We start from the raw sequence: 12496 nt of genomic DNA, 5'->3' as shown, positions 1-12496 counted from the left end.
AAAATTGGCCAAGCTTTCATGATTTGAACTTGTAGATGATCTAAACAGGTATTGATCCGTCAATGAGGCCTGTTTTCTTCGAGTCACCCACTCTAGTCACCACCTAGTCTTTTGATTTAATCTAAAAGCATTAGGTTTAATTTAAAATCTAATTTTCCTGTAGGCTTCTTAGAAACTAAGTGGCAAAACAAAAGGGAAATTGATCATGTATCCTGTGTCGTTTTTCAACAGGACAGCTATTTTGCAAGTCTGTCTGTCTCCATTCATTACATTTTATCAAAATTCCAGAAGCATGGTAGCTTGGTCACTGAAAACTGGCAGCCAGGGCCTGTAAATAACAGCTATTCCCACTCGTTGAAGAAGGACCCTTAGAGTTGATCTCTAGAAGATGCAAAAGCTAAGGAATTGTTGAATGTTTGGGGATTTCATATAGCTCCTGACTCATCCTTGTGCAGTGAGGGAACAGTGCCAAGATGTATCACAGGTAGATTATTTAATACACCTTGTTCCAATGGTGAAATCCCACTAGGATTGACCAGAGGACTTAGAACTTCAAGTGAATCCCCTGATTCCAGGTTTGAGTAATAGGATGCCAAAGGCCAGTCCCTGCACATTCTGGGGGGTTTGTGGTGCTGAGGGATGCCTGTCATGTCTGAGGAGCTGTTTTCCAGAGCCATTCCATGTTCCTGTACTGCACCAGCATCAGCCGTGGCAGGTTAACAGGTGTTTTTTCCTAGGGTTTTTCAAAGGATATTCATGCTGGACAGTAGGCAGTGGAGCCTAGTACCTATTCAGTCTGTTGCTTGTACATACACAGATGCATGTCCTTCCAGACACCATAGCATGTTGTTACTGAGAAGTCCCTAGGGCTGACAGGCTCTACAACAAACCTGCAGGGCACTAAGAAGAAAAAAACGCTGCCTCTCCCACATGTATCTACTGCCCTCGACTCCTTCCAACACTGCTGTTTGTACCAGCTGCACGGGGGTGTGTGTAGGATGGTATGTGTGGGGTTGAAGCAAACAGCAACTGTGTAGTTCCCTAGGCCGTGTTGTCTTGCAAGTCACAGGAGACAAAGAATATGGTTCACCAGCATATTACCCTATCCACTTAATGCATGGGATGGACATTGCTCAACTTCTCTGTGATTTCTGTTCTCCCTTGTGGTATTCTACAGACTTTTATTTCTGAGAGATGCCACAGAATAATCTACAGACTCTACTGCTATTGCCCAATGCCGTTACAGTGGCAGAGCTGCAAAATTGTTGCATTCTGGCAAGAGAACATCACACTCCATGCTTATCTTGTTTTTCCATCTCCTCTGTTCATCCTGATACTGAACGGCTCTTTGCGTTAGGGAAAGCAGAAGGCAACATTGCTTCAGACTACCTCAAAGATCTGTTGAGAATACAAAAGAAGGTAGCTCTCAAATGCTTCTGTAGACTGTAGTACATAGTTAAAGATTATTACCTTTCCTGCATAGATGCTAAGAGTTACTGGATGCTGTTACAGTGCATGGGAAAAGGGAAAGATGACCTTGGGTAATGAAGTGGGAGGGCACTGCACGTGATAATAATGCAGTTGCCAAAGAATGGCATAGCTAGATACTCATCCAATTATCATATGAAAAAAAGGTTCAAATTCTAGTTTCAATACAGAAGAATTTAAACATCAGAGCCTCCCTGGAATGGATAGTGAAGACTAAAGCTAATTATTAGTCCTGTAAGACACATGCTAAAAATAGACAGAATCTATGTGTGAAGTCTCTGTGTGCTTCTATGACCTACAGTAGCGTATTTGCTGACTGCCTCACAAATAATTGGGAAGATAAGCAAATGTAAACAAAAGTATCTTTTTCCTCCTCTGCTTAGAAGAGTAAAATTGGTAACTCCAGGATTTATTAACATTCTGTTTATATGTACTGTACATGTAGCTAGATGGGATTAGCATGAACATAATTAAATTGGAAACAGCATTTGAACATAACTGCTATAATTGTTTTAGGAACAAATTTTTCTATCCTTTGTCCTAAAAGATATCTTCATCATGCTTCTCATCAAAACCTTACTTCCATTGCAAAATGGAACAGTATTTTAATCTATTCTACTACATAGTTTAAGTATGATCTTGCTCCAGGTTTAGTGAGACAGATTTTTTTTTCCTAGAATGGAGAATATATAATTCTTTTAATTCTTCCCTCTCCCCTCCCCCCCCCCTTTTTTTTTTTTGTACATTTGAATTTTTATAGAAAAACTATAGAAATATTCAGGGAACAAACTGCAGTCTGAATAGAAACTAATCCTTCTTATGCTTCATTCAGTAAGAAGTTCAAGGCTGAAGAGCTGTAACAGTTTCTTTCGCAAATGATCTCTCAACTTTGAATTTTCTGAGGTCTGAGTACTGGTCCCTACAGAATAGGGAACAGACTTAGGTTGGATAACTGGGGAAACAGAGACCAGGAAAACTCTACCAACCTTTACAGAGAAGACAGTTGCTATCTAACTAGCACAGATATACTTGCCCTTGCATTATCATAGCTTAGAAAATTTTCCTTACATTTTTTAAAGTAGAAGAAATGCAGTTAAGTTGCTACTTACAAACCCAATACATATAAACTGATCCCTTTGTACCTTTTCAGTGATAACCATAAAAATGAGCCCACTAGATAGGAGAGGTGGACAACGTTCCAGGAGGGTAATATTTTATGAATTTTTGTGCTATCTTTCACCTAAAATGTCACACTCCTGAATAAATCCTATGATGTTCAACAATGTAGTTGAATGTACACTACAAACTTGTTCACACAGCGGGCAGTACTCTGGATCTCCCTTGTACAATGCTGCATATTTTCATCAACCATGTTGGCCTTTTACCAACTTCATCATGCTTTGGCTTTAAACTGGATAAAGGGTTCAGGAGAGCTGGGGGATGAGGACTAATAAATACATAAATAATCTGATCACATAAGACTCATTCAGAATGAATAAAAAAGGGAATGTAATTTCCTCTAGAGATACAGTCCAGCTCTAATAACTGAAAAGATCAGTTTGATACTGTCATGACAAAGAGCAATTTACTAGGCAGCTGTCAGTTGGTAAGTATTTATAGAAATTCAGCATTTTTCCTCTGTAAAACTCAGACTAGAGCGGATGAGGGCAGCACAAAGTAATTGTTTCTGACAGTGACTTTGTTGGCCATTTCTAAACTGGAACTCCCTCATGCGCTTCTCCCAAATCACTTGTTTGGGATCTAATTGTGGTCCCTTTTGGTTTAGCAATAGAAGGTGGACCACAGGTCACTAAGACATAGCTGGAACTGCCTAAAATAACTACAGCTTTCCAGGCTCAGCTGAAAAGACACAGGCAAAACAATTATTATAAACCCTTTAGTCTTTCCCCTTTTGCCTGGTGCTGTCCTATGGTAAGAGCAACTCACTACTGATTGACGAGTTGAGTAAAATTGTTGGACCTGAAAGTTTTTCAGGAGTAATGCAAACATAATGTCACAGGTTGGAAACCTGAGTGGCAACAGCTTGCCTAAACAGGAAATACAGAGATGGTGGAGGTGGTGTCTACCCAGTACCGACAGCAATGCCATTAGAGCCATGTCTTAGACAGTAGTATCTGTCTTGCCATGGTAGAACGGAGCTCAGCTCGTACCTGTCATTTGTATCTACCCAGCTTCTCAGACGGGTTTTGCAGCTGTCCCAGAGTGCTGATCCTACCATTGTCACCTGAACGAGCAGACCTGGAGCTTGGCATCAGGTTTGTGGCACCATAGTGGCTGTGCTGTAGCAAGGAGCCACGGGACACTGGGAGCTGGTGCGCATCCTGCTGTTGTTGGCTGCAAACATCACAAGCTGCTGAACCAGGCATCAAAAAACTAACCAAATGAAATTCTTTAAAATTGCAGGATTGCAGATAAAGGTTGCAATACAAAATCTTGGATTTCCACCCCTAATTTTCTCAGCTGGTAAAATCCCATTTGAGTCTTCCACTGCTTCGCCGGAAGCTAAAACCTTACAAGAGGTTCTGGTACAAGTCACTGCAGGGGAGTTGGGGAAAAAAGGCTGAGGTGAGCGTGTAAGGCAAGAAGGGAAATCACTTGCCCAGCGAGACGGAGGCGACAGCCCGCCCAAACGTCCCGAAGCCAACGGCGGCCTCCGTGAGGGAAACAACCGCCGTGCCTCCGCGTGCCCTGCCTCAAGATGGCGCCCAGCGCCTCACCGCCTCTCCGCGCAGGCGCCGTGGCCCCAACGCGATGTGACGCTGCCGCTACTGGCCTCCGCAAGGCGCTGGCCGGGGCGCTCGGGGCTGCGGTCTCGGCTCATGGTGCGTTGGTTCCTTCAGGCTGGAAGATGAGGGTGCTGGCGGCCGGACTGCTGCTGGTGGCACCTCTCTGCGCCGCCTTCTACCTGCCCGGCTTGGCACCCGTCAGCTTCTGTGAGGAGGGCGAGGAGAGCGAGGGCTGCAAGGTGAGAGCCCTCACGGGAGGGCCCCGCTCGGGCGCTCCCCCCGCCCAGTCGCGGAAGCCCGGAGCGGGCCCGTCCCGCGGCGAGCGGGCACCGCCGGGTACCCCCCGCCCTGCCGCCTGCGGGCCCGCGCGTTCTCCCTCAGGCGGCAGCCTTCGCTCTGGGAACCCAGCCACTCCTAGCGCCCTTTTCCGTCTTTCACCCCGTGTTTTTTCCGGGTGAAAGCCTTCCCTTTTCCCGCTGAGCTTTGCGTTGAGCGCCGGGAGGGTCGCTGGCCGCTGCTGCGCCCCCCGCGGCGGCGGGGCTGGCGGGGGAGGGCGGCTGTGGCGGGGCCCAGCGCCGCGGCGGCGGCCGGGGCCTGTCACGGGTCTGTGGTAACTCTGCCGTGGGATAGCCTCGGAACTTGCAAAGGCGCTTGCCAGCTAGCTGTGCCTTTGGCGTCGGCCACGCTTGTGTTTTCACAAGCCTCTATTTTCATACTTCTTCCTCCTCCTGCCCTTCCTTGTTTCAGTCGTTAATCGAGCTCTTCGTGAACAGACTGGACTCGGTTGAATCTGTCCTGCCCTACGAGTACGATGCGTAAGTACGTTGCAACAGGCTTCCAGAAGCGTTTGGAAAGCCTGTTCTCTGTGCAGCAGTGAAACTCCTGATACGGCACGCGTGTTTCTTGCAAGCAGTGTTTTAGATGTAGGGGCGGAAGAGTAAATCCAGCACTTGGTGGCAGGAATGAAATACACGGGTGTGGAGTGGATGAAGGCCACACCTGTGCCTCCTGACCGTCCTCTGTTATTGTTAAAGGCAAGGCTGCTGGGTTTCTGATGGGTGTGTATTTTTGAGCCCAGTACTAGAATTAGTGTTGAAAATTCTTCCTGTTAGTCAGATCTGGGAAGACAGGAGCTTTGTGTTCTTTGTTTCTGGCAACTAAAAGAAATTGGAAGAAGAGTTACTGTTATTTTTTTCCCTTTTTCCACCAAAGCTCTGTATCTAATTGTTTTTTGTTTTGATTTTTGTCTGTGAAAACTATTACCTGCTTTTTCAGATATTTATAGGCCTACAAAGCAATGATACACAACATGATTTGCACTTTTGCTCTTGTAGGTGGTATAGGTCTTATCCTGTGCAGTGCAACAGTAGCAGCAAGATCAGAGACTAGCTCAAAAAGCCGATTTTGTCTCTATTTTAATTCAGCTTTATGGAAGCCAATGAATTTAGGGCCACTTAAGGAGCAAAAGTACTTATAAGTGGTTCCCACCCCTGCACCTCCCAACCTACTACTACCCACGTTTGAATAATGAATATCCAGAATAGGAGGCATGTTCTCTCTCCCATATTCAGCTGTTTCAGACTGTATGTAGTTGAAAAGAACTGCTGAATGGTGTTTGGCACTGTGGCACATCAATATTAAAAGTGCTTCCCTTGTTTGGAACATATTTCTGGTTAAATACTATTTGTAAAGACTCCTTTAAGATAGGATTGTGGTTGTTTTTCTGAAACCTTTTAGCAAGTGAAATGGACAGGCTGTAGCATAGTCTTCTTTTTTCCTACTATGGAACATTCTGTTGGTTTAGATTGCCATTTGAAAAGGGTGCTTGTACCAAGCATTATACCTTTTGTTAAAGATACTTCAGCTGTGATACATCTTGGTTGAAAGAGATATCAAAGCAGATATATTTCTGTGTAATATATGCCAAATTTCTTTGCAAAGGCACTCAAATTTTTACTAACAGTATCTGACCTGCCAAAAGAAGCATGAAAACTGCCATGTTAAAGGCATAACTCAAGAAATTGTTTTAGGCTCATCTTTAGACTTGTATGTCAATTAAAAATCAAAGGTAATGTTTTCCACTTCTTTCCAGTTTTGACTTCTGTCAAGATACAGAAGAAAAGAGGCCATCAGAAAATCTTGGACAAGTGCTGTTTGGGGAGAGAATAGCATCATCTCCATATAAGGTTATTGTATCCCTTGACGTTGATCTTGTTTAAATTTGATAACTGTCATTTTAATGACTGTAATACAGACATAGCTGAATATTTGATGATTGTGTGATTTTTTTTTTTTACTTTTTTCAATATCAGCCTTACAGTGTTTATGTAATAAAAACAAAACCCCTCCCACCAACCACCCCAAAGGCATCTTAGGGTGGCTAATTAGAGTTAGGAAGCTGAGCCAGTAATCGCTGTTCTTTCCTGTTCCTCTGTCATAGAGAAGTTCAGGAACTAAACTTAAGCAATTCTTTAACAGCTGTGTACAGGTTGTATAGTGTGTTAGGTGATCTGAAGTAATTTTTTAAAATGTAATATTGGAGGCTGTGACTGGTGGTTCAAGAACTGTTTCGTATGCTTGGTTGTACTATTGGGCAACTTCTGGAGTAGGAGGTGGAATTTGGGGCTCAGTTTCAGCTTTTCCCTGTTTGTACACACTTAGTACCTGTTGTCTAAAACCAAATTTTCATTGTTGATGCATATCACTTGAAATCTGTAAAATAAATATATGGACGTGTTTTGTAGATTAGGTATGTAATAATTTTCTGTCTCATGCCCTGCATTAGCAATGACCAAATGGAGCGTGTCTGAAAAAGCTGTACAATCAGCTTGGGAAAATTATTAGCAGTAAAGAGATATGGTCAAATGCTGGCTCTTAATGCTTGAAAGCTATGCGCTCTTCAAAAGCAGTTTCCAGACTGGGATTTGATGGTGAAACTGGAAACTGGGCTGTGTTTGTATGCATGGGTTGCTAGATAATCCAAATACCTGTGAGAAAAAGAGGCAGTAGAGTTTATGAGTCTACTGCAGCTCAGTCATTAGGGACCTAGTCACATCTTTTCATAGGACTGTTAAGGAGGTGATGCCTCTTCCCTTGTGTAAACTGCTCCTAGAAGTCTCTTTTTCTTTGAAGCTCTGAGCTAATGTAATTTTAAGTCTTATGGCTGCTGGCCACAAGAAGCTTTTGAATATGTAGCATGATGGGCCATTTGGGCTGGATACCCATGGAACAGATTATTATAACAATCACTTGTTTGAAATGGCTGCATGCTGCAGGAATTAGAAATTGCTGTTACTGGTTAGCACTTAGGCCTTGATAATGTTAGAATTTTAAGTCACATTTTAAGTATGTTAGGATTTACCTGTTTGTGAGCTAACTGGGTTAGACTAGAAGTCTGATACACAGATGTGAGCACGTTTGTGTTAGGTGGTGTCTGCACTCGGACTTTAGATCCTGTGCAACTTGTTGCATTTTTGGCAGCCTTGTCTAATAACTTAGTCATGGTGGGGAAACGCAGTTAAAATTAATGTGAAACATTCAAAAAGGGTGTAGTTAATCCTGTTTTAGCAGATGATGAAATTACAAAAATAAACCAAACTGGTAAAAGAAAAAAATCAATAACTTTTTTACTAATTTTTAAGTTTCAGTCACTGAACCACAGAATGGTCAGGGTTGGAAGGGACCTCTGGAGATTATGTAGTCCAACCCCCTGCTAAAGCAGGTTCACCTTGGGCAGGTTGCACAGTCCTCAAGGTTTATCTGGGCTAGAATTTATCTGAAGAGAATTAATTTGAGCAATATTCAAGGGGATTACTGGTGCTGGATATACATAAATCTTGACATTTGAGTTAAAACTGTTATATGGGAAATTCTGGCTTTAGAAACTTCTATAGCAAGGAAGTGAAGTATCTCAAAAAAGTCAGCTTTACTTAAAAAAAATCCTCTTTGGATTTTTGAAGCAAAACTGAAATTACTCTTGTTGTGTGTTTTTTTTAATCAGTTCACTTTCAAAAAGCAAGAAACATGCAAGAAAGTTTGCACAAGATCTTATGACCCAGGAAACAGTGCGGATAAAAGCAAACTGGCTTTTTTGAAGAAAGGAATGCAGTTGAATTATCAGCATCACTGGTAAGCTGTGTGCTTGAGATTGGTGGGGGTTTTTGCTGCTTTTTTACATTGTTATCTATGTTCTAAGTGGTTGCTTTCTTCCTTCAATGTGATAGTTGTCCTCTACTGTGCATCTTGTGGGCAGTACTGAAAACTGTGTGTTACATGAATGTTAAATATCAATGTGAAATAAGGTGCATCCCTTGCTGAGGACATGTTCTTTGATGATTTCTGTCTAGGATTATCGATAACATGCCTGTAACGTGGTGCTATGATGTGGAAGATGGACAAAAATACTGTAATCCAGGATTTCCGATAGGATGTTTTGTTACTCCAGATGGTAGAGTTAAAGATGCTTGTGTTATAAATGTAAGTGGTGGAATTTCTTTTGTTAGTATAGCAGACATAATTTCATTTACAATTTTAATTTTAAGTTTTCTTTCCCTGAGAAAGAACAGATAGCCTTGTAAACATGGTTAATGTTCAGACATGGGCGTTGACAACATGGAGTGCCGCTTCTGTATGCGGTGTCTTGCTGGTCCGATTGTCCAAAAAAAAAGTTCATATATCTTTTGAGCAATATAGGTAGAGATGTAAACCAACTGTATTTGTGTCTAAAAGCCTTAGAAAACTGAGGGGTTTGTTCTGAAATTTCATGTGTATCCATCCTTGTACCTATTCATTCTTTGCATGCAAGACTTTCTTTTACCCATTTCAGATAGAAGCTTTCTAGTGAAGACCTAGAAATGAGAGCTGTGCTCTAGTTGCAAAAGTTACGTCTAGCACAGTTTACAAGTTAAATGTGTCGAGGTTTTCCCAGATGGCTGGAAGATAACAAACACATCTGTGACAAGGAAAGAATTATATTGACAACAACTTGAAATGTGTCAGTCATCCTGGGAGTTCCATGGTGAACTAGTACAGTTACAGATAATAGCGATACAGTTTTATCTGTCTTGGGGTGAGGTAGCACACTCCTCTCAGTGAGGGGGGAGCATTTGTGCTATGTCTCTGCTCTGCCTTATGACTTAGTGTTCTTTTGCAGTGCAGTCAATTTATTTGTATTCAGCAGGTCTGGTGCTTCTTGGAAGTGATGCATTACCATGCATGTTCAGTTTACTCTGCAGTTACCTTCCAACTTGGTAGGCTGGAAGTCCTGAGGCTCCCTAGAGTATTAAAAATGGTCTGTGAATTGAGTAACTTGTTCCAGTTGGGTGTTCAACTTGCTTACTTTAAGTGAGGTTGTTTTTATGTGAAATTGATACTAGTGTATGTTGTGTTGGAAGCTATCTGATACACAGAAAGCAGTTGCAGCAAAGTCAGCAACTTGAATGAGAAGTTGATGTTTGTTATTTTTTTTATGGGGAGGCTTTTGTACATCAGCATCAATGTTGAATTCCCTAGTGAGTGCATAAGGAGCTTGTACTGCGTATCTATGAAGTGCTGTGCAAATTATGTATGCTAGCTGTGGCGTGGATGCTCTGCCAGTGTAGCTGTCATACCCAGTGTCAGTTTTAGTCTGTGACTTCTAATTGGGATGCGAATGTTGCATGGCACCATGCTAGAGGGGTGATTGTTACATGGGCAAATAAAAATGTAGCACAGTGGGTACAAGTGTAACCTCTGGGCTGAGTTGGGGAATGTCATCTTTCAGATGTATACCCAAATACCTATTCCAGCAGACATAATTATCTTTAAAAATGGGGGCAGGAAAGGAGTTGTTATCATGCAATGGCAGAACTACAGTTCATCCTCACACTTATGCAGCTGGTGAGCTATATTATTGCTTCAATTGCTGCTTTGGAAAAGGAGGAAACAGGTAGCTAAAGATAGGGTTATAGTATGGCACAGGTATGATTCTAGTCTTCTCCCGATGGGAATCTTGATCATAGTGAAAGAAGAGCAATCCAGATAAATTTAATGCAGGACACCTTCATATTTTGCTGGGGGTGGGGGGGCAAGGGATGAGGTTGTATGGCAATTGGAAAATGGCTAATATACACAATAAATTGAGGGATTATTTTACTTGGAAACTCAATGAGCAGTCTGTTATCCTGGTCCCCTAATACAAATCAAGTTTTTTTTAACAATGACAGTGTCAAGGAGAAAAGAAAATCCAAGCCAACTTAATTGACTCTGGTGTCATCTGAGCTTTATATAGTTTTTCATAATTCCAGATTCTGAAAGGATAGGAATGACAAAGCAGAATAGCTACTGAAAGTTTTTTTTTAAGCAGAACCTGGTTTGTAAGCTTTGGTAGCCGGAATGTCTACCAGGAAAAGTTTGGGAGGAGGGGGCAGGGAGAAATGGTGAATCTGAATTACTTGTACCTTGAATAAATACATCTTCAACCTTGTTTTGGCAGCCTTATGTGGTAAATACAAAAATGGTGTCAAATGCATTTAAGTTTTCCTAGTAACACAGATGTGATGCTTTATTATATACATTTGTATTTATATAATACATAGAAAAATATTTATATATTTTATACAGGTGTATTTAAAAAAGTAAATATTGAAGTATTCCCCCTCCTTTCTTGCTCCTTCATTGGAGAGTAGTCTCATTTTAAAGTTCTTGACTGCTTGTGCCCTCTTCTGTTGGAGAAGTTTCTCAATCTGTTGATGGTATTTTGTAGTCAGAGTTTAACAAGAAGAACACTTTCTACCTCTTCAACCACGTTGACATAACAATCATGTACCATAGTGGGAAGGATGAAAACTGGCCTGGTGCGAGACTGGTGATGGCAAGACTGAGACCGCAAAGGTAATTGTGTATTAAAGCAGCAAGCTGTAGTACTAGGGAGTCCTAATAGTAGTTGTAAACTTAGAAATGATACTTGGTGTCCGTAAGTTCTGAGGAACTGGTTACTTTGACTTCTGATAAAACTCTCAGTATACTGGTTCGTGGCTGGAACTATTACAAAGAGAGCAGTTCCACGACCTTAACGTTGCTTTTAAAAATGTTCCCCAGAGTCTCTCCTGATGGGAAAACTGTTTATGCAGACTCCTAGAACCTGACACAAACAACAGAAGCTTTTTCATGTGTTTATTGATTTGCATCTGGGTGTGCATTACTTTCTTTTAAAATACATGTTTTCAGATACACTGAGAAACATCCTTTAACTGAGAAAGTTTCCCATGTCATCTCTCTTACCGTTGCTGTATTGCATCCCAATTGTACTTTGTATGAGTGTACAGTACTTGTACAGGTGTACTTTTTCCGGTGTTAGTTCAGATACTAAAGTATAGGTAAAATATCAGGTTAGTACTGATATTCAGAACAGCAGAAGATGACAACTGATTTCCTAAGAAGACTACCTTACTTTCTTGAACAGTAGTTTCTGTGTTGGTCAGGGAGGAGATGCAACAATTCAGAGGTCAGAAACAGACTGAAGCAATTGCTTTGGCCTCTTGTCAGTTTGTTCATGCTTGGTTCATACTTACCTGTATTTGAAAACTACAATCTGTTTATAAAATATCAAAGCAAGTTGTTTTTTTTAGCTAAGCTCTTCTCTCTTTTATACAGAGTTAAGTACGTTCTTAAATTACACTACTCCAGTTTTGCGAGTCATACAGGCATGTATGGTACAATATGACTCGGGTATACTGTTTTTTTCTGTTGCAATGGTACAGTGTGTTTTTAGTGAATTATACTTGCTATGCAAGTTTGTTCCTTCCGTTTACATATGCTCCGAGGTGGTGGCAAGAAGATTCTACCAATCTTCTCCATTCCTGATTAACGCTTTATCAATAGCATACGGAGTGGTTGAAAATTGGCAATTTGTCTTTTCACTAGTAGTGCAGACCACAAGGGGGCACAGTTAGGTTGCACATAACCTCAATTCTGTCAGTCTCTGACCTGGTGGTTCGCTTGCTGCTTTGCTTCAACCTTGCTCTCCTGAGATGGGGAGTGTTTGTGGTTGGAGCACCCTAAGCCTTTCATGAAGGTTTTTGCTATCTTGTGGCTTGACTTAGTTGTTGACATACAATAATGCGTGTAAAGTAGAATTACCTAAATCGGGTATATACAACTTGGCCAAGAGGCTGTGAGAGGGAAGCTATTTTCTAGTGTTAGAGGAGGTTCACAGGAGTAAATTCAAGCAAACCTTAAGGTTTCTTTGACACTGTGCTTCTATAGCTGCAGTATTTCTAAGA

General features: G+C 41.6%; 1 protein-coding gene across 1 annotated transcript in view; it reads left to right on the top strand.

Moving 5' to 3' along the window:
- Positions 1–4192: 4192 nt before the first annotated feature.
- LOC308054004 (transmembrane 9 superfamily member 2-like) overlaps positions 4193–12496 on the top strand; it is a 33603-nt gene continuing 25299 nt past the window's right edge. Inside the window, exons 1-6 of the mRNA XM_080366102.1 lie at positions 4193–4474; positions 4983–5050; positions 6328–6421; positions 8236–8363; positions 8582–8711; positions 10978–11105. Of these exons, the coding sequence (XP_080222228.1) occupies positions 4208–4474; positions 4983–5050; positions 6328–6421; positions 8236–8363; positions 8582–8711; positions 10978–11105 (815 nt within the window). The 5' untranslated portion in view covers positions 4193–4207. The remainder of the gene's footprint in view (positions 4475–4982; positions 5051–6327; positions 6422–8235; positions 8364–8581; positions 8712–10977; positions 11106–12496) is intronic.

This window comes from Falco punctatus, assembly GCF_963210335.1.
Source record: "Falco punctatus genome assembly, chromosome: 15".
In the NCBI taxonomy this organism is placed as follows: Eukaryota; Metazoa; Chordata; class Aves; order Falconiformes; family Falconidae; genus Falco; species Falco punctatus.
This window is presented reverse-complemented; position numbering and strand designations above follow the sequence as displayed.